Source organism: Cupressus sempervirens, chromosome 10, assembly GCF_028749045.1.
Source record: "Cupressus sempervirens isolate cs-2001-9-10 chromosome 10, ASM2874904v1, whole genome shotgun sequence".
In the NCBI taxonomy this organism is placed as follows: domain Eukaryota; kingdom Viridiplantae; phylum Streptophyta; class Pinopsida; order Cupressales; family Cupressaceae; genus Cupressus; species Cupressus sempervirens.
This window is the reverse complement of record NC_143127.1, coordinates 164,205,959-164,229,250: the sequence shown is the minus strand read 5'-3', so window position 1 is coordinate 164,229,250 and position 23,292 is coordinate 164,205,959. Positions and strand designations below refer to the sequence as shown.

Genomic DNA, 23,292 nt, shown 5'->3' with positions numbered 1-23,292 from the left:
CCTTCAGGATGTTGGTTCTACTAATATTTTGGTTGTTACTGAGACTCATGAGAGTCCTTCCCATCCTCTCCCTGGATTTTTCGAGTACCAATGGTTGTTTGTGTGTAGAAAGAAGGTCAAGGCCTTGAGTAGGGTTTGTGGTTCATGGGGTGTTGCCTATTTGATTAAATATGACCTCTTTAGTGTCACCTCTGTAGTTCATTTGACACCTTTACTAGATTCTTGTGGATCCATATCGGCCGTAGTAGCTACCATCAAAGAGATTTCTTTGTGGTTATTTGTTGCTTTTTTCTGACCTCCTCTCTGTATGCCATACACAACTTTGAGGATGGTGACCCCTTTATGGACTTGTACAAGTGCATCTCCAAGTTCTCAATCATAGGTGACATCATCATCATGGGAGGGTTTAATTCATGGAGATCTTTAGGTTCCTCTTTATGACCACGGTTTGAACTTGATTAGTATGCATGAGACGGATCCCACTAGCTTGGGTCTTCAACCCCTCTCTAAGAATTGCCATGGACCTCTTTCATGCTACGATCACCACCTCCTCTAGCTTTGTGAGTCCTCTGACTTGGTGATCCTAAATGGTCTCTCCTACTTTTTGGGTTCGGAGATCTTTACTTAAAAGCCCAACTGTGGTGGACTATGCTCTCGCTTATGCATCATTCATCTCCTCCATCAACCTTTTCCCCATCAACCACCTCCCCTTGGCCAATCATGTTGTCCTTAGCCTCACAATCTGGTTTTCCCCTTAGAACTCACCCCCCCTCTCCATCCCTCATTCGTGGTTTTTTGTTCCTGTACCTTCTTCCACTTCTCTAAGAGCAATTGTGACTCTTCACCCTCCATCTTAGTTGAATCCTCCCCCTGGTCGCTTCTTGGATTCTAGCCAAACTTCTTCCATGTTTGACTTATTGCCCGATGTGATTTGGGAGTCAACTCTCCTTTCCATCCCCACTGCACCTCTCCTCTCAGCCCCGTGTGCCAAAAGACTTGTCCCATGAACCAGTCATTCAACTACGACTATAATTCCTTCCACTGCTCCCTACGCTAGGTCTTTGCTTCTCACTCTCGCTCCTACACCTAGTTGTGACTCCTGTATCACCGCTTTCTTCACTACAAGAAGCGATTGTACATTGCTTCGCAATGCAAATCTCTTTGTGACACGTTCTTGCACTACCCAAAGCTTTTCAGGCACACCTTGTTCTCTCATCATACCCCTTTATCCTCCACCCTTGACTGTCGCTCTCTTGCCTCCCATACCTCCATTCTTTACGACATCCTTGGCTAGCCCTCACTTCACCTCACCTCTCCTCTCTAGTGGAACTTATTCGCTCCCTCCAACATTTACGAGGTCGTCAAACTTGTGAGATGTAGCAAAGCAACGGATGAGGAAGGGTTTCAGGCAAATAGCTCTTCAAAATTGGAATCTCGGTTATGGGTTCCTTCCTCCTTGTACCCTTTAATAGAGTGGTTTTACTGGCTTTCTGAATTCTTGGTCAAGGCACGTGAATCTATCCGATTGATAAGACTGGGCTAGTTTCCGACCCCGGCAACTACAGGACCATCATTATTGGGCATACCTTTGCCAAACTCTATGTTGTTGTACTAAATAGTAGTCTTTCCAGAGAGCTTGACAGGAGACACTGTAGACCACAAGTTAGGCCGATTTTTGTGTGAATTTCTAGACCATGGACTATATCTTGATGTTGTTGACTATTATTGAGGCTTGACACTGCTCAAAGAAAGTTTACTACTATTTCGTGGACTTTCGTAAGGCATTTTAACTTTGATCCCCGAGGGACACTTTTTCGAAGGCTTAGAGACATTGGGATTTCAAAGACTTTACTAACTGCAATTATGAGACTAGATGAGACAGTGATGGGCAGATCCAGGACTTCAGAGGGATTCTCCGATCTGATCAAGATCACCATTAGGGTGAAGCAAGGATTCCCTCTCTCCTCCACTTTGTTCGGCATCTACATTGACGAGCTTAAGGCTTTTCTCAAAGATTCCTTGCTACCCAACAACGGTTGTTAGTTACACTAGATTTTGATCTATATTCTCCTTTTCATCCATGATGTGGTTCTTTTGGCCTCCTCTCCTAAAGGGCTTCAGAGGCTTCTTGATGGGTTGGCCTCTTTCTATGACCAGTGAACCTAAGTAAGACTCGGGTTATGATCTTCAATTGCCTAAAGACCTCACACCTCCATTTCTGCTTCCAAGGCTAGGAGATCAAGGTTGTCTCCTCATTCAATTACCTCAAAGTTAAATTCTCCATCCCCTGCTTTAGTTTAAGACCCGCTATTTAGCCCAAGATTAACAAAGGGTTGGGCTCCCTTGCCATGCTGGAGAGTCAGTGCTTCAAACATCATTTCGAGGACACTACTTCCAAATTGTCTCTTCTGGACTCTTTGGTCAGACCTGTTATAGCCCTCAACTAGTTATCGCATAAACAATTATCAACTTTTTTCACAATTTAATGGTTTGACATTTCGTCAAACACTTGGTAAGCCTTTTCCGATACCAACTAGTGCCATTGAATATATGATAAAATTGCTCTCGATTGAACTAATCAATAAAATATGCATTTCCAGCTAGAAACCATTTACATTTAGTTCCAACCTATTGCAAAAACCCTACTAGCTAAATTATTATATCAATTTAGTGATGAATGAGAAGCAATTTCCTCTACCATTCATTGTCTTTGCAAGTAATAGTCTGTGGATTACAATTTATTAATTTATAACAATTAACGTAGAACTTGATAGACATGCAATTTCAAGTGTGAATATAGTTAGAATTGCCTCAACTTTAGCTCCAAGTTGCCAGTGATTCTCTCGAGCTCTAGCAGTTCATCCATGCAATGGTAGAACATTTATAAGCTGCCTATAATATTGAAAGTAACCTCCTGGGTATTGCTGTTTTCTAATTAAAAGCAACGTGGGCCTCCAAACAATTACTACAGGGCTTGAAACTTTTCAAACAACCTCTCTATATCTGATTGCAAGCCTTCAAAATCAAGTTGCAAGCCTTCCAATTTGAATTGTAGGCATCAAAATTTGGATGCAGACATTCTTGTAATAAATGCAGGCTTGCTTAGGACGTTTATAGCTTAAAATAGGTCAAATCGTCACCTTGTAAAGTGATGAAAACTCTCCAACAACACAAAATCAAACTCTCATTAGGAATGCAGGGCTTGGTAATGCAATCACAACCTCTTCAAAACAGATCGAACCTTAGGAAATAGAGAATAAACTCCTCAACAAACTCCAGATTTGTTACCAAGTAATTGACTTCTCAAGTACAGTAAGAGCAGTAGGAGAAGCCACAATGAAAATTCTCAAAATTAATTCACAATACCTCAGCTATGAATTATGACGTAGTGCAAGGCAGGAGAATCCCCAGAGGAGATGTCCTAGCCCCCAGCAAATAATCACACAACGGAAATACAACAGCAAGAAGCAAAAATGCAAGATCTGATACCAAATCATAATTCTTTATTCATAGATAACTGTTACATGCAATGTATCGGGCTATAAAGCCTTCCCGGTTACGGCCAAATACAAAGCAAGTAATAGTTCTGCAAGATCCCCTCAAGATCCAATCCAAACACTATCCTAGCTAGCCCAAATCTATAACATAATAGCAATCTGGAAGAAACCACCAAGGAAATGTCAACTTGTTCTCACAAGCCCACAAAGCAATCTCCTTCATTTCTAGCCACAGCCCTAGCTCTGCTCCAACTTTATCCAAGATCCAAGTGTAAACTGCCTCACATTCGGCACTCTGTCCACACACTCAACTTCATCACAATCCTGCTGTAAATTGCCTCACATTCAGCGCTTTGTCCATAGACTCAGGAAAACTCGCCCTTCAACTACTCCCACATTCATTCCTCCTCTGAATGAATCACTCCATCATGAATGAATGCCTAAAAGACTCCACAAGACCCCTTACTTATACCCAACTAAGCCACAAGTCGGCCTAGCAATAACAAACTAAATTAAATCCCTTACATTAAATATAAGTTGAGCCACAAGTTGGCCACAATACAAATTAAATACCCATACATAAAGTAAATGCCAAAAGTCAGCTCACAGACAACTCGGCACCAACAGATTCCAAGACCAAGCCGAGCACTAGTAAAACCAAGCATTGTTGAGCTCCCTCAAGCATGTCGAGTTCCAATGCATGCCGAGTGCAATAGACCATGGCGAGCTCCCAAAGCATGCTAAGCACCAGTCCTTCTTTGACCAAATATTAGTCCAAGCACCCTCCAAAGCAACCACTGAGCCTCCTCCCATGAACTCCAAAGTAGTCACCAAGCAAACCCAAGATGCTCTTGCATCACACTCCCCAGGTAAATAGAAAAGTGTGTCCCACACTTTGATGCCCAAAGAAAGATCCTCAACAATCTTCATCTTCACTAAAGGTTTCCACTCCAACAGGGACAAGAAAATCAATCTGCACATCATCCACATCTATGTCATTCTGTCAAACATCATAATTTCAACCATCCAATCAGCATGCTCGCTCCCAGGAACAAATTGAACATAATGCTCCATTAACAAACCCTCATCCACATCAGCAACTAATGAATCCACACCAGCAACAACAAACTCCACATCAGCAGCAATATGTAGATCTCCATCAACACATGCCAAACTCTCAACACTAACCATTTCATTGCTCACAAAAAGATGCTTTGCAATACATAACTCACCACCAACAACAACCGGATCATCCACGACCAAGTGCTTTGCAATCTCTATGTCAGACTCAACCAACTGATCATGAAAACCAACCTCTGTCCCAGCATCAACAAGGATAGGAATATCTTCAGCAACAACTTCCAACTGCTCTACAAGTTTTGTCTTAGACTCCACAATTTGATCAACAAAACCAACCTCTTCCACTCGACCTTGCTATGCCATCATCTCTCACAAAAAAGTCTTCTAACCGGCCAGACAACTCTCTTCCGAATCGGTAGACTCCAACTCCACAAACATCTACGGAATGCCTTCCTCATCCTATCCTTATCTCAATCAGCCGAACTAGTTTCAAACTGAGCAACCACCTCCTTAGCTCGATCAGCCAAACTAGCTTCAAACCGAGCAAACATCTCAGAAAACCTCCTCTCCACCACATCATAGACATTCATAATCATCCCAAGGTCCAATCCTCTCGGAGCCATCTTCCAAGATTTTCACAAACCCTCTACAACAAATCCTTCCCACACTCCTTGTGACAAAACCAAATTGTTTGCAAGTCAGATCGCAACCTGCCACCTTGTATGAACAATTAGGAACCACATCACAAGTCCAGGGACACGAATCTGCAATACACAAACTCTCTACGATCATGCCTCAACAAGATCAGTCTTCCATCTTCGCATCCATCAATCCATCTGCAAGTACTCTGCAATTGCAAGTCAAAACCACAATCTGCCACCTCACAACCAAGAGATCTAGGACTCCAGAAAGAACAATCCACCACTAGATCAAGATCTTCTCCAATCTACTTCTCCAACCCAAGTCCTAGTGTAAACTACCACAACTTTGGTGATCTATCTACAACTCAGGAACAACCTTCGCTCTGATACCAACTGACGCAGTGCAAGGCAAGAGAATCCCCAGAGGAGATGTCCTAGCCCCTAGTAAATGACCACACAACGGAAATACAACAGCAAGAAGCAAAAATGCAAGATCTGATACCAAATCACAATTCTTTATTCATAGATAACTATTACATGCAATGTGTCGAGCTATAAAGCCTTCCCAGTTACGGCCAAATACAAAGCAAGTAATAGTTCTGCAAGATCCCTCAAGATCCAATCCAAACACTATTCCAGCTAGCCTAGATCTGTAACATAACAGCAATCTGGAAGAAACCACCAAGGAAATCTCAACTTGTGCTTGCAAGCCCACCAAGAAATCTCCTTGTTTTCCAGCCACAGCCCTAGCTCTGCTCCAACTTTATCCAAGATCCAAGTGTAAATTGCCTCGCGTTGGGTGCTCTGTCCACACACACAACTTCATCACAATCCTGTTGTAAACTGCCTCACATTCGGCGCTCTGTCCACAGACTCGAAAAAACTTGCCCTTCAGTTGCTCCCACACTCATTCCTCCTCCTCTGAATGAATCACTCCATCATGAATGAATGCCTAAAAGACTCTACAAGACCCCCTACTTATACCCAACTAAGCCACAAGTCGACCTAGCAATAACAAACTAAATTAAATCCCTTACATTAAATATATGTTGAGCCACAAGTTGGCCACAACATAAATTAAATACCCATGCATAAATTAAATGTCAAAAGTCAGCTCATAGACAACTCGGCACCAACAGAAACCAAGACCAAGCCGAGCAACAGTAAAACCAAGCATCGTCGAGCTCGCACAAGCATGCTGAGTTCCAATGCATGCCAAGTGCAACAAACAATGGCGAGCTCCCAGAGCATGCCAAGCACCAGTCCTTCTTCGACCGAGTATCAGTCTAAGCACCCTCTAAAGCAACTATTGAGCCTCCTCCCATGAACTCCAAAGTAGTCACCGAGCAAACCCAAGATGCTCCTGCATCAAATTACAATGCACTTCTCAATTTCAAATCCTATTCCTCAACAAGGGAATTGAATTCTCAAACCAGAAAACCCTCTCAATCAAGAAACAAAAGAAAATAAACAACAGGATGCTTTTTCCTTCACAATGGGCTCATATTTATAATCTCCAAATGGCTGTTAGTTTCCTAAACACAAGTTCCACTTAAGAAGCTTCACCGTCACAACACCATTTTATAACATATAACAATTATAATAATGAAACCTTAATAATTAATTAATTAATATGAACCTGTGCAATGAATAGCCACATCTAATGCAAGTGACCAACTATTAGTGTCACCAAACTGCACTACCAAAATTAGACTTACTAAAAATAGTAAATCCATAGTTGAGACCCCCAATCTCACTGTCAATTCACAAGGGTCGATGTGATAAACTAACTCAATCAATTACTAAGACTTGCTACAAATGGGGACATTACAAGACTGACAGTATTATTTGGCTTAGAGGTGTGGGGGGCCTCTCTCCTAGAGTCTGATTAGGCCTTGATTGAGCAAGTTAAAACAATTTTTCTCAAGCGTATCATAAGACCCGATTGGTCTACTCCACGTAGTGTTATATTGGTAGAGTTCAAAGCTCACCCCTTCAAGCTTAGTGTCATCTTTGATCTAATTTGGTTTCTTCACTGTCTCCAGTGTTTTGTGGATTCTATTTATGATCGCCACAGATACTTCTACCTGGCTTATTGTTCCTCTATCACTATCGCCATCTATGACCCAATTGTCAAGACTTATTGTTGGTATGCACAGGCCACTACTTTACAAGGTTTGACCAAGATTGAGATTGATCGTCTCCCCCTATCAATTCTCTTTGGATGCTCCCACTTACGTCCTCCCTCTCAGTAGGAGTTAAATGGGTGTGTTAGACTTGATATTTACAGGTCATTTTCATGACTTGGAGTAACCCTCCGAGGGGGTTGCTCTCACAGATGACCTTTTATGCTAAGCACTTCATGGATATTTGGGATGGGATTATTGTGTGTCCCATCTACTTGGCCCAACGTTGGAACCACACCCTCCATATCTCTCTGGGTTCCTTCAAAGTTGGCTCCCACCAGCTTCGGATTCAGACTGACCATCACATCGACAAGTAGGACTGGATTTGTCGCTTATGTACCTTGGTGAAAATGGAAAATAGAGACTCACTTCATTTTCCGTTGTCCTATCTACTACGAGATCAAAGGGAGATTTAACTGCCTTTTTAGAGAGTGTAGATCCCTATCAGCTTTTTTTAGATACACTAACCAGCATTGCTTGACGCTTTATCTCTGGAAGACCACATAGCTTCATGACCGCACTTTGCAGCTACTTTTTCCTTAGATTCAAGCCTCGGATCAGCTTATCACCGTCTTTTTCTCACCTATTTCCGCCGCCAAGGGCATGAAGCGTCTACTCAGTACTTTGGCCTCTAGTAACACCAAATCCATGAGACTCCATAATGGGTTCACTAGGCAATGGCACTCCACCTCCAGTGCTAATTAGAGATGGCTTGGGACCCTTAGTTGCCTCGGACCATATCCTTCAGTGTTGGACTTCTTCCTACTAAGAACATCTAATCATTTTCTGGGTGTTCCCTTTTTCTTTTTCCAGTCACCGTTTAGTGTTCCTGTTGTGGGTTGTTTCCTTGTTTGTAAACTTTCACTCCCTTAGACCCTTTTGGTGGTCTCTTGTTGGACATTAATAAATTTATCTTACCTTATCTTATCACTGATCTTATTATGCAAAATCCATTCTAGATTATAAATGAAATCAAGTACCATTTGGAGACAAATATAAACTTGTACAATTGCAAGAAAACTGTTTGACATAATGCCAAAGAATTGATGACTTGGAAAGTGAAAAAGAATTGCAAAAGAAAAAAGGAAACACTAGTGGCAGTTAGGGGTTGGACACTTCAATGGTATAAAAGCTTAAGAGCCTGCCATCTAGTGGAATTTGTGAGCAGCATAACAGAGATTGGAAAGATGAATACTTTTGGTAAGGTAATTTCAGAGTTGGTAGAAGAACTCTCTAAGCTTATGAAGGACCAGATATTAAGGGGTATTGTAAGACAATGATAAAATCCAAACATGCATGAGGGACTGAAAATATTAGAAGTGAAGACAAATGAAAAAAGGACTTCCAGTGAAAAAAATTAGGAGAGCAGCAAGAATGAGTTTAGGAAACAAAAAACTTTGTTTTCCGTGCAAGGGAAGGAGCCTAATCATTTGTGTATTGGCAAAATTAAAAGAGGAAAGCATGAAGATTATTTGCCCGCTTCCACCACTTTCTCCATCAATTTAGGAGATCCACAAAGAAACATAGGTAAAGAAAATTGTTTTTGATGGTCATGATTTTTCAAATTAAACAGTTGGAGGAAGAGTTGTCATTCTCTACCGGAGATACACCTACTTCTACATGTGATGAGTCCAATAGACGTTTGCTTCAAACTGATCTTTTGATTAAGGAAACCAATTGTTGGGTTGAAGTTAAATACCAATGTTCTTCTGCCAACAATGATGAGAACATTGTTGTCCATAAGCATGCAAACTTTATAATCCCGCAAACAAATTATGAACCAGTAATGAAGAAAATTGTTCTAACACTATGAGGCTTCAGCAGAATGACACCATGGGATGTAGGGATAAAGGAACACTTGCTGTTACAGGAAAAGGTCACATGGAGCTTCTAGTGGATGATTTGGAGATCATGATTGGAAAACCATGTGAAAAGGACTTCTTTGAAGGTTCTATGTGTGATTCTAACTCTCCAATTTCTTCTACAAGAAAAAAGCATGACATCGTCTAGTGAGTTAGTCCAGAGGGGTCATGATGATAATTTTGTGTTTGGAAGTAATGCTGCCTTAGTTCCAAATGAGCAAAATTATGCAGAGAGGGTATCCTAGAAGAGGACTTTAGGGAGAGCCAAGTTTTTTAAGGTCAATCAGCTACTGCATCAATTGAATCCAATGTTGCTTATAAGCCTGATTAGGAGAACCAATTGGAGGTTAGTGAAGACAAAGATTGTTGCAGCATTATCATAAATCGATAACTCTCACAAGTTGATTGAAAATAATCTTTATATTATTCAACTTGAGGAAAGGAAAAAGGGTTGTGAAGAGGAATCTTGTTATTCTGATTTACAGGCAATCAAAAGGGCAATGGAAAATCCAAGTCAGATAGAGATAATCTCCTCAGTCTTGCTTTAATTTATTCAGATGCATTGGCAAGGAAGGAAGAGGAAGTTGACAATCTTACCTCCAAGCTTATGAATACTAAGGATTCATTGCAGGCTTGATCCAGGTGTGTTGGCTAAATATTTTGCAAGTAACTTAGCAACCACTTGCGAACTGGTGAAATTAGATGTGTAATTGAGATTATTCTCTCCTCTCAAAAATAGGGGAGGCACCCTTCTTATCACTGTTCTACTCAGAAAATACTCAACTAGAACTAAAAAAATGGGTGGGACACAAGATGAATTCCTCCTTTTTTGGGAATGATTTACTAACTTCAACAATAATACCAATAGACTCCTGATTAAACATATGAGTAATCAGAAGTATAATTCTTCTATCTTAATGAGAGAGTTACAAAAGCCCAAAGTGTTCTCCACTTTTCTAAAATGATTAAGTGGACAATATGCAACATAAAACAGCCCTCTGGAACTTGCTTGAACAAACAGAATTGAGGCACAAAGTCTTCCAAATTTTTTGTACTCTCTAATAACTCTATTTCAATCCACAAAGTTGCAACACATATATTAGATTGAACAGATGTACTATATGCACCTTCTCAGTAAATTCAAGATGATATCACAAATGTGGCATAAGAACACAGTTTTGATATCAAAAATTCCATCAACACAAAGTCTGAAATGCACTTGCTCTTTTATTCACTCGATAAAAACTTGCACAATAAAACAGAGAGTCTTTGCTGCTGCAACAAATATGGCATAATCTACTTGTATAACATAATGTAATGTCCCCATCTTTTAGCCTCTTAATGGATTTCTTAGCTTTTCATTCTCCAAAGGCTAAGTGGAAAAATAAGGAGAAATTGATTAAATTAATTTCTTATAAAGTCATTAAATAAATTAAAATTAAAAGATGACTTTATATTTAATTAAAAGTGACTAAAGTTAATTAAATTAATTAAAAGAAACTTCTAGAAGGGGGAATTAAATATTATTTTATTTCTTCTAGAAAGAGGTCCATTTATTGGAGGAAAAGAATAAATAGGGAGGGCAGCCTCATTGTTGAGCATCAAATGTGTTGTTTTCTACTCTTCCAAATAACTTGTGGAGCTAAGGGATTCTGCAGTTGCTACATTGATCATTGGGAACAAACACTCCCATTGATTTGCATAACTAAGGTGGTGAAATATCTTCTGAAAGGTTTCAGGTGTTGGAAAAGACAAATCAGTCTTTTCATTGTGCCAAATTTGTGGCCTAGGGCCAAATTTATGGAGAAGAAATAAGTTGGATATTGGTACAAGAACTCTGCTACAACATTGTTGCTATAGTAACTTGCTACAGTACCGCTACTATAGTAACTTTGCTACAATGTCGCTACTACAGTGACATCGCTACAGTGTCATTACTGCTACAGGAGCTTGCTATAGAAAAAATCCAGATTCCCTTGAGTAGTTTTTCAAGTTCCTATCTATTTCATTTGTAATGCATGGAGTACAGATTTGAATATTTTAGGGCATGTGAAGAATTTAGAGATCATTTGTAATCTAATTTATATCAGAGTTTTACATCAGAATTGTTGCGCTAATGTCTTATTGATGTAGATGCATATTTCTCATTTATTGTCGATGCTCTATGTTTCAAAAAAAAATACAAAAACATTTGTTGTTGGTTGTTTGGAGTTTTGCAAGCGTATGAATTAAAGTTTGGCATTTAGAAAGTAATCAGACTTTAGATCTGCAATATATATATCCCTTGTGTGCAAAGTGTTTGACGAATTCTCAAGTTAGCAATCAGGAAATAAAAATCAGAATTGCACAAAATTTTATAGTAGTATAAGAGCTTGCTTGCAAAGTGTTTGACAAAATGTCAAACAAGTGAATTAGAGAAGAATTTGTGGTTGATGAAGTTATAACTGGTTGGGGTTATTACACATTAAGATCCCAATTACAATGAATCCCTCTCATATATATAGGTGAGGGGATGAGAGAAAAAGATGGGAGGATTTTAACAAACTATTTACTTATTAAAAGATACAGTCCTATTCTAACTTGACATGTAATGTTGTTGCATGCAATTGCATTTTACAATTTGACTCGCAATGTAGTCACGTGGGATTATATATCTTGATTTATAGGTAGTTTGTCAACACAATTACAAAATGCAAATCTAATATCCTATAAAGCATAAGAAAACTAAAATCCTAGAAAGCATAAGAAACCAATTTTGTGCCACTGAATCTTAAAAGCTACTTCTAGAATAAACTCAGGAACTTCTTGTTTCTCACACTAAAAATGTTCTTGAGGAACCCATGTAGCCTAAACACCTGCCTAAAGAACAAGTAAGCCACTTTGATTGTTGTGTAGGTACCTCTAAAGGCAATGAAAAGTGCAAATTTTGTCAATCTGTCAATCACTACATAAACACAGTTCTTAACCCACGCCGTGGGCAATCCTGTAATATAGTTTATCAAAATACTTCCACCTATTGATCTGCAATTGGTAAGGGCTGAAGTAAACCAATTGGAAATGTGTGCTTGTTCTTATTTTACTTGCATACTAGGCACTCTTACATACTTCAAGACTTCATTCACAAGTACCTTCCAAATGAACCTCTCCCGAATCTGCCTGCAAGTCTTGGATAAACCTAGGTGACCAGCCAATGGAGCATCATGAAATGTTCTTAGGATCACTTCCTTAACGCGTGAAGAATGTTCTTATAGAATATGAGATCAACATTACAGTAGACCTATCATCCTAAGTTTTACACTCAATCAAACCTATTGCCCTCTGATCCTTTGCATATTTTGCTGCAATCATCTCTCTCTCTCTCTCTCTCTCTCTCTCTCTCTCTCTCTCTCTCTCTCCAATCAGCTAATATCTCTACAAAAAAGCATATGCGTGGTCTTTGTGAGAGTGCATCTACCACCACATTCTTCTTTTCTTTGACATAATGTCAATGTCATAGGTATATAGTTTAGTGATCCATTTATGATGCCTATCATTAAGATCTCCCTAACTCATCAAGTACTTAATGCTATTATGACTTGTCTTAATCATAAATCTGCCCCCTACTAGATAAGCTCTGAACTTGGCCAACACAAACATGACGGCCAACATCTCTCAATCATAGATAGAATTGCTCTTCTCCACCTCTCAATTTCGAACTCTCAAAAGCTATGGAGTGTTTCTCCTGGATCGACACAACATTAATCCCATCTCCTAAACCGTCACAGTATAACTAACATGGTTTAGTGAAATTTGGAAGAGCTAACACTGTATAAGATAATATTACTCTCTTGAAATGCTCAAAACACTACTAAGCTAAATCAGACCACTCAAAGGTTCCCATTTTGTTGTCGATGGAGTTGCTATCATTGAAAACCCCTTCACAAGCCGTTTGTAGAAGCCGCATAAACCAAGGAACCCCTTTAGTTGTGAGAGGCTAGTCAGAGTTGACCATTCTATGATGGTTGTAATCTTTTCTAAATCTACAATCACCCCATCAACACTAATAATATGCTCAAGATATAACATTTAATCATGCCAAATTCACAATTTGATTCCTTCATAACCAACGCCTCACTTTCAAAGATGCTCAAAACCTTGTCCAAGTGCTTCTCCCAAGTCCTATTGAATATCACAATGTCATCAAAGAAGATTGGCACAAATTTTCTCTGCTACCTCCTAAATACTTGGTTCATGCAATTCTAAAACGTGGCAAGGAAATTGGTAAGCCCAAATGGAATTACCAAGAACTTGAAATGGTTGTAATGAGACCTAAATGCTATCTTCTCAATATCCTCAACCCTCATCCTGGTCTGATAATAACTAAACCTCAAATCTATCTTAGTGAAGCAACAAGCTCCGTGTAACTCATCTATCAATTCATTCATTGATGTAGAACATCCTGGGTGTAAGAGAAATCTTGCATCACCCAAAAATATTTTTATTTTTAGTCTCTTCTATTTTAATAAGGACTAGTAGACAGGGGATTGCTATTTCGAGGAACTTGCTATTTTTAGTAATTTTGTCATACGAGCTCAGAATGTTCTCATTTTCTACATGAAGGTTCATTTTAGAATTATAAGCCTACCATAAAAATCTCATTGCTCCAGCTTAAGTATCAGAGAAGTTATTACGGATGTTTGGTGGAAAGTTTAGGATAAAAATATTCAGGCTCAGCGTTGGAGGCCTTAGAGTGCCCAGATGAGGTCCAAAAACTCGACAGAAGGGCGTTGTAGCAATCCTTACTCTGTAAATTAGGAGCTAGCATTTCTGAAAAGTGGTTATAATAGCCAATTGGAGGAACGGTTCGAGAGTTATGGTCTTCCAAAGTTGGGCTACTCAAAATTTCTAAAATAATTGTCAAAGATGTATTTGGCCGACTCTATATGTATTGTTAGGGTCTATCGGCTCTAGACATTAAGTTTGAATGTCTAGAACCTTCCCGGGCAGCATAAAATTGCCTATTTAAGAAAGTCCTGAACATTGTCTAGGACAGCTTTAGGTGATAGTTCGTAGCATTTACTTGCAGATTACTGTAATGAAGGCGCCCATGTGGGTTAGCATATTGTACTTGTGAATTCTATAATTCCGCATTTGCGGCGATAACAAGTTCATGTTTTGTTCTTGCATTTGTTGTTGTTTCTTTTCTTCTGTTATGATTTTATGGTATTAAGGGGAGCACCCTTCATCAAGTGGCATCAGAGCTAGAGTTCTTGAGTGCGTGGAGAGATTGCCAAATATGAGGCAGTTCGCACTAGGACCGTGGTTTTGGCTAAGCGTGTAGACAGATCGCAGATTGTAAGGCAGTTTGCACTAGGGTTTAAGAGAAAGCGTGAAAATGCCTCCACGAAGAGAGCATGGTGGAAGAGTTGTAGGTGTTACACCTGAGGGTTTTAGAGCCCTCCAAAGAAAAATGCAAGCATTGGAAGAACAAATGCGCAAAGGAATAAATCTTCTTGTAAGAGATGAAAGCGAGGATGAGGACGAAGTAAAAGAAAATGCCGAAGCAGAGGCAGTTCTAAACCTAGAGGAAGAGAGGCATTTTAAGGCCATCTCTAATATTGGAAAAAGACCTAAGTCTGAAGTTCCCACATTATCGGGAAATCTTAACCTAGAGGAACTAACCGATTGGATCAATGAACTAGAGGAGTACTTTGAGTATGAAGATATTGAGGATCTTGATAAGGTCAAGTTTGCGAAGGAGAAATTGAAGGGATATACAAAGATTTGGTGGCAGGAGGTTCAATTGGAGCGAAATAGAAATAAAAAGGACAAAATCACCAGATGGGATCGGATGCTAGCTAAACTGAAGTGACAATTCATTCTTGTGGATTATGAGCTTGATTTGTTGAAGAAAATGCAAGGGTTGAAGCAAGCAGGAAAATCTATTCAAAAGTATACCGAAGAGTTCTACCAAGTTCTCATTAGAACAGGCCATGCAGAAGCTGACAAGGAGAAAGTGGCCCATTATCTTAATGGGTTAAGGCCAAGTATTCAAGACGAGCTGAGTCTAGTTCGAATGAATAGTATTGAGGATGCATACTAGTTTTCCCTAAGAGTTGAGGAAAAACTGAGCAAGAAGTTTGACAACAACAATAGAGGAAGAGGCCGCGGTGGAAGATCTGGTGGACAATCTTATGGTGGCCGTAATGATGATCAGAAGAACAAGGATGAGGCAGGAAGTAGTAGTCAAAATCAGAGGGGAAACAATTTCAATCATTTTCATGATCAAAACAATAGAGATCAGAGAGGAAGAGGCGGAGGACAAGGATCTGGAAGAGGAGGCTTCCGTGGGAAATGTTTTCACTATGGAGAAGAAAGGTATAGAGCATTTGGATGTTCCCAGTGCCAGGGAAGGACAGATCGAAGAATAGAAGGCTAGGCCAAAGTTGCACATGTTGATGAAGATGTCAGATCCTCACATTCTGAAGATGCTGAAAGAGAAGTCCTAGTTAACAGAAGAGTCCCGCTGAGTGGTGAGAATGAACCTAATCATAGAAGGAGCTTGTTTCGCACAAGGTCTAGATGTGAAGATAAGTGTTGTGATGTGATCATTGATGGTGGAAGTATAGACAATCTGGTATCAGAAATGATGGTCACAAAGTTGAAGCTGAAGAGACAGAAACATCCATGTCCATACCGTATTCCTTGGGTGAAAGATGACCACAAGGTCATGGTCAACGAGCAATGCTCAGTGAAGTTCAAGATTGGAATCTACCAGGATGAGGTACTTTGTAATATCATACCTATGAACATATGTCATATGTTACTAGGTAGGTCGTGACGGTTTGACAGGCATGTTGTACACGATGGGCAAGCAAATACCTACACTCTGACCAAGGATGGGGTGAAACATAAGTTGAAGCCGCTGAAGGAGAAAGAAGAAAAGGTATTTAGTGCTGCCAGAAAATGTTTTGTTGATGGAAAAGAGTTTCTTAAAGGTATGAAGCGTGAGAATATGTGTTTTGTTGTAATTTCAAAAGATTGTAGAAAAAGTAGAGGAGGTACATGCCGAAGTTGTAGATATGTTGGGAGAGTTTTCTAATATTGTATCAGATAATGTACCTGATGAATTGTCCCCAATGAGGAAGATCAGCCACCAGATGGATTTGGTTCCAGGAGTCAATTTGTCAAACAAGGCAGCACACAGAATGACACTAGCAGAAAGTGAAGAGTTGAACAGACAAGTTCATGAGTTGTTGCAGAATGAGATAATTCGAGAGAGTCTGAATCCATGTGTCATACCAATAGTATTAGCACCAAAGAATAATAGAGAATGGAGGATATGCACAAATTCTCATGCTATCAACAAGATCACAATTAAGTATAGATTCTCGTTGCCAAGGATGGATGATTTTATGGACTGTTTGAGTGGGGTTGAGTATTTCATAAAGATAGATCTAAAGAGTGGGTACCATCAAATTCGTATCAGAGAAAGTGATGAGTGGAAGACTGCTTTCAAGACAAAAGAAGGATTGTACGAGTGGTTAGAAATGCCTTTCAGGCTAACCAATGCATTGAGCACTTTCATGCGGTTCATGAATGAGGAATTGAAGGAGTTTCTGGGTAAATTTGTCATTGTTTACCTAGTTTACCTAGATGATATTTTAATCTTTAGTAAGACATTGGAAGAGCATTTGATCCATATTCGCAAGGTGTTTGATAAGCTAAGGGAAGAAAAGTTGTTGATAAACCTAAAGAAGTGTAGCTTTGTAAAGGAGTTGGTGTACCTGAGATTTGTAGTCTCAACAAAAGGTCTAAAAATGGACCCAGAGAAAGTGAAGGCTATCCTTGAATAGCCTACTCCAAAGAGTGTGACAGAGGTAAGATCTTTTCATGGACTGGCTAGTTTTTACAAATAGTTCATAAGAGGTTTTAGCACTATTTGTGGACCCTTAACTGAAACAGTAAGAGGGGATAGGAAAGAATTTAAGTGGATTGTAGGAGCAAATAAGAGCTTTAATCTGTTGAAACAAAAAGTTACTCAGCTTGTTTCAGCACTTCCTGATTTTAAGGTGTTTCAAGTAGACTGTGATGCTAGTGGTACTGCAGTAGGAGTTGTTTTGTGCCAAGAAGGTAGACCTATTGCTTATTTAGTAAGAAGTTGAATTATGCAAAAAGAAAATATTTTGTTTATGATCAGGAATTTTATCTATAGTTCAAGTATTGAAGAAGTGGAGACACTATCTTCTTCCTAAGGATTTTTGTTTTGTATATTGATCATCAAACTTTGCAATATTTGAATAGTCAAGGAAAATTAAACCAAAGGCATTTAAAGTGGGTTGAGTCTTTGCAGAGTTATACATTTGTTTTGAAACACAGGAGTGGGACTTCTAACAGAATTGCAGATGCTCTTAGTAGAAGACAACTTTTGCTGACAGAAATGCATATAGAGGTGGTTGGGTTCAAATAACTCAGTACTTTGTATCTAGATGATCCTGATTTTGGCAAAGCGTGGAAGGCTTATACAGAACCTATTACACTTGACAAGACAAAGTGGTTGGATTTCATGATTCAGGATAGTATGTTGTTCAAAGGAAGTCAGTTGTGCATTCCAGGAAGTTCAATGAGAGAGAATCTCATCAAGGAGAAGCATAGTGGAGGATTGGCTGGACATTTTGGCAGGGATAAAACCAATGTTTTGGTTGCTGAGAATTATTAGCCACAGTTTCAACAAGATGTGAAGAAGTTTGTACAGAGTTGCAGAGTATGTTAGATGGCGAAAGGAGTGAAGCAAAATACAGGGTTGTATCAACCATTACCTGTAGAGAAGTTGTGGGAGGATGTCAACATGGATTTTGTTCTTGGATTACCGACGACACGGCGAGAGTATGATTCTATTTTTGTGGTGGTTGATAGTTTTTCCAAGATGGCACATTTTATTCCTTGCAAGAAGACTAGTGATGTTGTTCATATGGCAGAGTTGTTTTTCACGAGACTACATGCTCTACCAAAGAGTATAGTTTCAGATCAAGATACCAAATTTGTTGGCTATTTATGGTGTACATTGTGGAAGAAATTGAAGATAGAGTTGAAATTCAGTTCATCACATCATCCACAGACTGATGGACAAACAGAAATTGTGAATCGTAGTTTGGGAAATTTGCTTAGATGTTTGGTTGGAGACAAACCAAAAGGATGGGATATGATTTTATCATAAGCTGAATTTGCATATAATAATTCTGTCAACAGGGGTACTAGTAAATCACCATTCCAGATTGTATATGGGAGTAGTCCCAGAAATGCTTCTGAATTGCGGCAGTTCGATAAAAGAGCGATAAGTAGTGCTGAAGCAGAAGAATTTTCTGAACATTTGAAAAACATCCATGAGGAGGTGAGGAAGCACATTATAAAGATGAATACACAGTATAAAGCTAAGGCAGATGTGAAAAGGAGGTATAAGGAATTTCAGATTCGAGATGAAGTCATGGTTCATTTGCAAAAGGAGCATTTTCCAGTGGGTACATATAATAAGCTAAAGATGAAGAAGTTTGGACCGTGCATGTAATGTCCCCGATAGAGCAAGTTCCTGGATTTTTTATTTGTCAGCAACGTGATCCCCATGAGTTGAAGTTCAGTTTTGGGGGTCTTTGATATGGCTTTTCTATTTTTGGACTTACTATTTTTAGTAAGTCACTTCTGGCCAGTTCCTATTTTTGGTCAAGGCAGTTCTGGCATTGTTGGGTACTTATCACTCTATTTTCGAGCTTTGGACGAATTAATTGGATGAAGTCATGTTTATTGCGATTAATTTGAGATTTAATGATTCTTTAATGAGCTTTATATTATAAAGTAAGTGGACCTTATATTATAAAGAGTTATTTAAGTGAGAAGTGTCAAGGTGAAGCCAAGTTGCACATAATCTTATAAATATGATTTCATTGGAGAGAAGAGTATCTTGATTAATATTTTTTTTCTCTTTGATTATCTGGCTAAGCGTTCTTTGAGAATTCCTAAGAATTGTTCTATGAAATTGCTGCTAATCGTTGCTGAGGTATAATGATCTACAATTCTCCTACTGTTCATACTGTGACTTGGAGATTGTCTTGGAATCATTGTTTGAATTGTGAAGATCCAATATTGTCAAAATTCTCAGCTTTTGCTGAGAAAAACCTCAAGCAGGGAGGTGCCAATTCAACAAAAATGCGTTCCTCAATTCTAAATATGTACTTAATATGGAGCATGAATTAGTTTCTAAAGACTATAAATTTGATTAAATCAAAGGAGAGGCATGCCTTTGCATAGGGTATCCAATAGACTGACTTGAGCATTACTCAATTCATCATGATTTGTAGACAAACACAAGAATAGCAGTGTTATGTTTAAACAAGATTTAAAGGTGGTTATTGATGGGGCCTAAATACCATAGCAATAATCCATTTTACCTAATTGATTTCATACTCTTATTGGGATCCATGTATTTTACCTGGTGAATCTGAATATAGAAACCAAGTCATGATTCCATCACTCAAAATCAAAGGGCCTTACTGAAAATCTCAAACACCTTTATAACATGGTTTCAACTTTCGACTTTCACTCATACACATTATCCTAGCTAATTCCTTCTATACACTTATTTTATTATTAATTCAATTATAAATATGTTCAATGCTTTTTCATTCTCCCATAGTTCCGTAATCAAAACTTCTCTTCCCTCGAACTCTCCATCAGCAACAATATAGTGACTCAAATTTCTTTATACCAGTAAAAGAACCTTATATGTAAAAAAATTTAATTGAAGAAAAGTCTAGTGCAGTAACAGGGTGAAAGGTGTCATCATTCTGTTTAAATATTTTACTGCCAAAGTTTCTTTGAATCTTTTCTAACATGGACAGGCAAGAAATCTCAAAACAGAGTATATGATTTTTATTTCACAAAATGATGGGTATGTTTCAATGAAAACAATTTGAGGCTAAGCCTTTAAACAATTTCTTATGACTTGGAAGAAATTCAGAATGCCTACATATTGATACAAAGTATATGAACTTACAAAGTGTTTGAATCTTGGCCAATCTTCTGTATATGTCAATGTGAAGTTTCCTTGCTTTATAGGACATGATGTCATGGAACAAAGGTCGACAGTCTCTGAATAAACTTTTAATCCAAGCCAGGTGACCAATATGTCTGATTTCCCACCAGATATCGTAATATTTTTCCCTAATTGTCATAGGCAATAATTAAATGATCCAACAATCTCATCCCACTTATCACAAAATAGACATGAAGTCTGCATAAATATCATCTATCCTTGCATCTTTATGATCTTGATATTCCTCTTCGTGAATTTTCTAATTGTTATGTTGTAAATAGAAAAATGTGATCAATGTCTTAAAAAATAGCAGAATAAAAAACATTTAACAATGGTCCATGCCTAAATGGATATTAAAGGCTGCAGAATTGACATGATTTAAATTTTAAAATGTGGTATTGGAATTGAAAATAATATTTTTATTAAATCTTCAATGAAATTTATTGAGGCAGTAGAAACAAAATAATTCCATTAAAGATAAATATAAGGGCTTGCAGTTACATATAGCAGACCAGCTTCATACCCGTTTCTGATTTACTTCCAGTACAGAGCTTCTTAAGAAATTTTTCATTATTGATAATGGTGCAATTGGGAGTTAATGACAGAAAAATGCAAAATGACAGAAATTATCATTATAAAGATGTCCATTGTCTCATGCTAACAAACAATAAATCAGATTTAAAGTTGTCTTACATCTAGCAGGCTGGGAGATCTCAAGGATCAGGCGAGTACTTACATAGCTTCCAATTGCCAGGCAAAATGCTCAAAAGAATTCTTTACAGTGATAGTTGAAGATGAAGATAAAAGCCTCCATCAATGTTATCAATTGCTGACGAGGAAAAACTAATAAATGTTAAAGGTACCTTTCATTTATTAATAGCTTAGTTCTGTTCATGAAGTCATGGGGTGGTGCAAGATAAATTTACCATGCCTAGAACGGCATTAATAAATGATTAACTTGGTAATTAATTCTTGTTGCAATCTTGTGAGTGGATTTGACATAACTTACTGAGCCTAATAATAGGTCATCTCTTCTTGAAAATCACATCACTGAAAATATCCATAATCTATTAAGAGAGTAAAGATTTATTTTATTGCATGGATCAAATAAGAAATGCACTACAAACCTAGGTAGATCTATGCCTTTGTTACTGTACAATTAGAAATGGTGATCAAGGGGCATCAATCTGGTACAGGACACCTCCATAGACACAAGGGGTCTAAGATGTTAGCAAGTAGGTAACAAGGAATAAGGTAGTGGATCCAATTTTGATCATAGACAATGTAATTTGACCCATCTTGTAAGGCTAATGGGCTTCAAGTGTTCTTATAAACTGGGAGGTTCAATTAGACCATGGGGTTCACAAATTGTCAAAATAGGGTCAATTAGGATATTTTAGGATGTTTTGAACATAAAAAAAGTAATTTGAAGGCTTGGGAGTCAGTTTGGTAAGTTTTGAATAAATATTGAAAAAGTTGCTCCTAATGTGTAAAAGTTGTCAAGCAACATTTTAAAGTTGCAAAGCAACTTTTCAAAAAGTTGCTCAGAAGTTGCAAAATGGTCACAAACGGCTAGAGCCATTTAAAAATTGGTTGCAGACATAGGAGGGCTATTTAGCCACATTGATTTGGAAAATGCTCAGATTGGAATCTTTGTAAGTTTGATGGAATTTGAATAAATAAAGTTTGTTTTTCCTAGTGTTTTTGCTGTTTCATCTCTTTATACAGCCCTGTACGGATTGCTTGACATGACCAAATGGCACAGTTGTTTACAGGGGTGAGTTCTCTGTCAGATGCAATTGGTTTGAGTTGAATTGGTTAAGTTTGATACAAGTTATACAGCATTTTGTGAAAGCAGTTTTGAAACGCTTACTCCATAAAGCTTTTGGAGAAATGTTGCCCTAACTTTCAATTCCACCGCTGGAATTCAATGGCCCTTTTAGGAATGAAAATTAGGGATGTATATTACATGATTGCAAAAGGTTAGAACTGGAGGAGTTGGTTTGGCATTTTTACCACCAAGCCTTATGTCAAACAAACCCATGTGTTTGGCCTAAAAATGAGGTTTTATGCACACAGTCAGCACAGGGGGTGTCGAGACCAAATCTATTAATGGAATTGTTGCAAACTAGTTGGGAGAAGACTCTCTGAACCACCGGCTCGACTTCATGAACCTGTCCTTGAATACTTGCTTTGTTAACCAAGCCTAATTAGGCTATTAGGTCTCTGAACACAGTAGGTGTTAAGTGGTGTAGGAGTGGACTTGGGTCCTGATTCTTTGAAGCTTGGTATAAGTCCCAAAAGGGTATCTGAAACCCTAATTTTTTTGGCAGGTTGTTTTGAAACTTTTGAAGTTGTCCCCCAAAAACTGATTTCATAGGACTAGTACCTGGTAGGTCAAATTCTGCATTTTGGCGTTGGAGAAACAATAGGTTGTTGAAAATTGTTGAAATGATCATGATATGATATCCTATGGTGGAACAAGCCTTTTTATTCCCATATGAGTTGATTTTGAGACTGTGTTCAAGTTTTGAGTGTATGAGTCAAGGTGGTGGGGTTGTTTGTGTTACAAATGTAAATGGCGGAATACTTGAATGAATTAATCAAAGATCAAACTGATCTATATATACAAAGAGGGGAGTCGAATAGAATAGAAACATTCTATTCTAGACTACACCTAAATATTAGAAACATTCTAATATTTACAGAGATATAATAAGATATAATAGTGAGCATTAAAAAGAAACATGAAGGTTATTTTAATACCCCCCCTTAATGCTCAATCTATTTACTACACCAATAGATCCCCTGAATTTAACAAACTTGTCAGGACCAAGGGGTTTAGTGAAAATATCTGCTGATTGCTCTGAGGTAGGAACATAGCGTAACTGAATAGATCCATCTTCTACTAATTGTCGGATGTAATGGCAATGAAGCTTTGTGTGCTTGGTTCGTTCATGA

The 23,292-nt window shown here is 38.4% G+C and overlaps 1 protein-coding gene across 2 annotated transcripts in view; it reads right to left on the bottom strand.

The window, feature by feature from the left end:
• LOC149533114 (MD-2-related lipid-recognition protein ROSY1-like) overlaps positions 1-23,292 on the bottom strand; it is a 103,688-nt gene that overhangs the window by 5,462 nt on the left and 74,934 nt on the right. For both annotated transcript variants that reach the window (XM_089803808.1, XM_089803809.1), the window contains exon 5: positions 20,293-20,459. In XM_089803808.1, the coding sequence (XP_089659934.1) occupies positions 20,293-20,459 (167 nt within the window). The remainder of the gene's footprint in view (positions 1-20,292; positions 20,460-23,292) is intronic.